General features: G+C 62.0%; 1 protein-coding gene across 2 annotated transcripts in view; it reads left to right on the top strand.

Annotated features, from left to right (window-relative positions):
- The window catches only part of FBXL16 (F-box and leucine rich repeat protein 16), a 26603-nt gene extending 22153 nt beyond the window's left edge, over window positions 1–4450 (top strand). For both annotated transcript variants that reach the window (XM_008639079.2, XM_017741299.1), the window contains 5 exons: window positions 364–1074; window positions 1877–2385; window positions 2700–2784; window positions 3353–3416; window positions 4237–4450. In XM_008639079.2, the coding sequence (XP_008637301.1) occupies window positions 379–1074; window positions 1877–2385; window positions 2700–2784; window positions 3353–3416; window positions 4237–4385 (1503 nt within the window). In that variant the 5' untranslated portion in view covers window positions 364–378 and the 3' untranslated portion in view covers window positions 4386–4450. The remainder of the gene's footprint in view (window positions 1–363; window positions 1075–1876; window positions 2386–2699; window positions 2785–3352; window positions 3417–4236) is intronic.
- Window positions 4451–4456: the final 6 nt, after the last annotated feature.

Raw genomic sequence — 4456 nt, 5'->3', positions numbered from 1 at the left:
TGGAATGAGATGAGCATTGAGGTCCCTTCCAATCCAAACCATTCTGGATCCTTCTCTGTCTTCCATTGGCCATGCTGGATTCTAGGCTCAGAGAAGGATGTGAACATCCAGGGACAAATCCCCATCTGTCCCTCATCACAGGGGGACACCAGGGCCATGCAGCTTCTAGGAGGACCCTGCTCTGTGTCCCAGACACGTCCCCTCTGTGGCTGTGTCCAGCGGCCCTGCACCACCTGGTCCCATGTGCCACCCTACTCAGGGACCCCCAGGATCTCCCCCCTCACTGGTACCACCACCTCCCCCAGCCATGGCCACCCTCCCTAGCAGAGCCACATCCCCTCATCCGCCACCCCTGTGTTACAGAGAGATCTGTGGAAGATGTCGAACCCGAGAAACGGCGACACCAAGCCCCCATGTTTGCCCCGCAATGGACTGGTGAAGATCCCCACGCAACCCAACGGCCTCGGCTCCGCCAGCATCACCAAAGGCACCCCCGCCGTGAAAAACCGCCTGTGCCAGCCTTCCTCCGTGCCTGCCATCCTCAGCCCGGCCTTAGCCCACCGCAGCGACCTGCCCATCCCCAGCCTGGCCTCCCCGCTCTCCTTGGCCACTCTGGCCAGCGTCTCCTCCCCTCCCGGCGCTTCCTTGGTGGGACTGAACGCGAGCGAAGGCTCGGAGCAGCCCTCTCCGGAGCGGCTGCCGGGCTCGCCTTCGGAAAGGCAGCTGGCGGTGGACGAGAAGATCCTCAACCGCTTGTTCTGGTACTTTTCGGCGTGCGAGAAGTGCGTGCTGGCACAGGTGTGCAAGGCATGGCGGCGGGTGCTCTACCAGCCCAAGTTCTGGGTGGGTTTGACGCCCGTCCTGCACACCAAAGAGCTCTACAACATCCTGCCCGGTGGAGAGAAGGAGTTCGTCAGCCTGCAGGGCTTCGCTGTCCGCGGCTTCGACGGCTTCTGCCTCGTGGGTGTCTCCGACCTGGACATTTGTGAGTTCATTGACAACTACCCCCTCTCCAAGAAGGGGGTCAAGTCCATGAGCCTTAAGAGGTCAACCATCACAGATGCGGGGTTGGAGGTAGGTGACCATGCTGAAGTGACCGGGGTGGCTGAGATGTGCTGCTGGCGGGTCAGTCCTGGTGGCCTTGGGGACACGCACGCGGGCAGAGCTTTCACGGGTGGCAGGGAAGGAGCAGGCAGGTGGCACGGCCATCGCGCAGTGCTGGCAGCACCGGGGGCCCTGCCTGTGCTCTGGGCAGTGGGATGGGTGCAGCAGGGAGTCAGGAGGCGGTCAGGGGCTTCGTTCCTGCTGCATGTGGGTGCTGCCAGGAAGGCAGAGCCAGGTGAGGCGGCTGTGCTGCTGGGCGGTGGATGTGGCAGTGGGTGACAAGCAGGGCTCTGGGAACGGGACATTCCCACTTGGCTGGCTGCTCCCCAGCAAGGGGGTTACCCAAGCAAGGGGCTGAGGGTCAGATAGAAATGGGACAATTCAGGGGGCTAGGCAAGGTCCCCACCCAGACTCTTGCCCTGTGCCATGGCCAGACACAGCACCAGCTGCTCCATGGGCACATCTCACCCGAGCAGTTCCCGTGCTGGGAGCGGGCGTCAATCCCGGCCCTGCCAACAGCACCTGGTACAGTGCTGGGGCTGCACCTGGGGGTCCCTGCCTGTCCCCTCCCATTCCCCACTGATGCTGGTGTGTCCTAAATTGAGTGCTGAACCCATGCCAGGGAGGTCCCAGGGAGAAGACTTGACCCAGGCCAGACCGGGAGCAGTGGGAAGAGCCATGGGGGGCTCAGAGGGAGCCGGGGCAGGGACACAGGGATGCATAAGGGTGGCTGGCAGTGCCCAGCACGGCCTGACCCCCTGCCCCTCGGCAGGTGATGCTGGAGCAGATGCAGGGCGTGGTGCGGCTGGAGCGGTCGGGCGGCAACGACTTCACGGAGGCCGGGCTGTGGTCCAGCCTCAACGCCCGCATCACGGCGCTGAGCGTCAGCGACTGCATCAACGTGGCCGACGACGCCATCGCCGCCATCTCACAGCTCCTGCCCAACCTCACCGAGCTCAACCTGCAAGCCTACCACGTGACGGACACGGCACTCGCCTACTTCACCGCCAAGCAGGGCTACACCACCCACACCCTGCGCCTCAACTCCTGCTGGGAGATCACCAACCACGGCGTGGTCAACATGGTCCACAGCCTGCCCAACCTGAGCGTCCTCAGCCTCTCGGGCTGCTCCAAGGTGACGGATGATGGCGTGGAGCTGGTGGCCGAGAACCTGCGGAAGCTGCGCAGCCTTGACCTGTCCTGGTGCCCTCGCATCACCGACATGGCCCTGGAGTACATCGCCTGTGACCTGCACAAGCTGGAGGAGCTGGTGCTCGACAGGTAAAGGGCTGTGCTGAGCCATGCTGTGCCGTGCCATGCCATGCCATGTTGAGCCATGCTGGGCCATGCCATGCCATGCTAAGCTATGCCAAGCCATGCCAAGTCATGCCATACCATGCTGAGCCATGCCATGCCATGCCATGCCATGCCAGGCCATGCTGAGCCGTGCTGTGCCACATCATCCCATGACAAACCATGCCGTGCCAAGCCGTGCCATGCTGAGCCACGCTGGAAGCTGAGGGTGCAGCATGGGAGCCATGGCTGGGGGACACCCATGGGTGACCAGCTGGCCCTGACACCCTGTGTCCCGGCAGGTGCGTGCGGATCACCGACACCGGCCTCAGCTACCTGTCCACCATGTCATCCCTGCGGAGCCTCTACCTGCGCTGGTGCTGCCAGGTAGGTGTGGAACTGTGCCCGTCCTGGCTCGGCACGGCAGAGAGGGCATGGTGGCACCTCCCTGGGGATGAGCCATGAGCTCAGGGTGGGCTCCCGGGGCTGGCTGGAGACCCCAAGACTCGGTGCTAGGAAGCAGACAGCTCCTGTGAGCTCAGCAGCACTCAGCCCTGGCACCCTGACCCTGTGTCTTGCCCCAGCACCAGTATCCCCAGACCCAGTGCCCTGCTCCAGCATCCTGCTGCAGCCCCAGGCTGCCTGCCCTGGCCTCCCTCCTCCCTGTCCCACAGCCCAGACCCAGTACCCCAGCCCTGCACCACAAATCCTGCCCCAGCATCCTGCTACAACATCCCACATCCTGCTCAGGCTCCCTTCCCCAGCACCCAGCTCCCTGCACCCTGTCCCATCACAGCTCCCTGCCCCAGCACCCAGAGCCAGCACACTGCCCCAGCATCCTGCACCCTGCTTCAGGTTCCCAGCCCTGGCACCCAGTTCCCAGCAGCGCTGTGAGCCCTGGTGCTGTGGTTGTCCCCACTGTCCCCCCTCATCCCCACCCCAATTTCTTTTCCAGGTGCAGGATTTTGGCCTGAAGCACCTCCTGGGCATGGGCAGCCTGCGCCTCCTCTCCCTGGCCGGTGAGACCCTCACCCTGCTACCGGGGACCAGAGACATGGGACCCCATGGGGCTGGGGAGGCAGAGGGCATGGGGACAGAGAGCCCTGGGGACAGCCTGGGGACAGGCAGCATCCCCCAAGCCTGCAGGCAGCTGCATCCAGCCCAGCTTGTGGGGAAGGAGCCACAGCTGGGCTCTTGGGGTGTTGTAGGTTTTGGGGTGGTAGTGTTTTGGGAGCTCTGTTTTGGGGATTCAGGTTTTTTGGGGTGCTGGTTTTTGAGGGCACTCTTTTTTGGGGTGGGTTTTTTGGGGGATTTTAGGCTGACATTCTTGGGGTGCAGCTGTTTTGGGTGTTGTTTTTCGGGGTGTTGGTGTTTTGGAGCACTGTTCTTTGGCATGCTGGTTTTTCTGGGTTCTGGTGGGATTTTTTGGGTGCTAACTTTGAGGGTTTTGGTATTTTGGGGTGCTGGTGCTTTAGGGTGGTGGTTTTTGTGTGCGTTTTTAAGTGCTGGATTTTTTGGATGCTGATATTTTGGGTGATTTCGTTGGAGTGTTGGGGTTTTTGGGGTACATTTTTTTTTAGCATGCTGGTTTTTTTGGGTGCTGTCTTTTAGGTGCAGCGAGTTTTGAGGTGCTGGGTTTTGAGGTGCTTTTCTTTTGGGTGTGGGTGTGCTTGTGGTGCTGGGATTTTGAGGTCCTGATCCTTCAGAGTGTGGTTTGGGGGTCTTTTGGCGTTTTGGAACGCTGGTGTCTTTGAGATGCTATTTTTTGGGATGCTGTTTTTTGGGATGCTATTTTTTGGGGGCGCTGGTGTTCTGGGCTGACACCCTATCTCCCTGCAGGCTGCCCCTTGCTGACCACCACGGGGCTTTCGGGGCTAGTGCAGCTGCAGGAGCTGGAGGAGCTGGAACTCACCAACTGCCCCGGGGCCACCCCGGAGCTCTTCAAGTACTTCTCCCAGCACCTCCCGTGCTGCATGGTGATCGAGTAGCGCCGGACCCGGCCGCCCGCTCCCGCGCCCACCCCGGCCGCCATCGCCCACCCCATCTCCCTCCGGCCGCT

This window comes from Corvus brachyrhynchos, unplaced genomic scaffold (assembly GCF_000691975.1).
Source record: "Corvus brachyrhynchos isolate BGI_N302 unplaced genomic scaffold, ASM69197v1 scaffold58, whole genome shotgun sequence".
Lineage (NCBI taxonomy): Eukaryota > Metazoa > Chordata > Aves > Passeriformes > Corvidae > Corvus > Corvus brachyrhynchos.
This window is presented reverse-complemented; position numbering and strand designations above follow the sequence as displayed.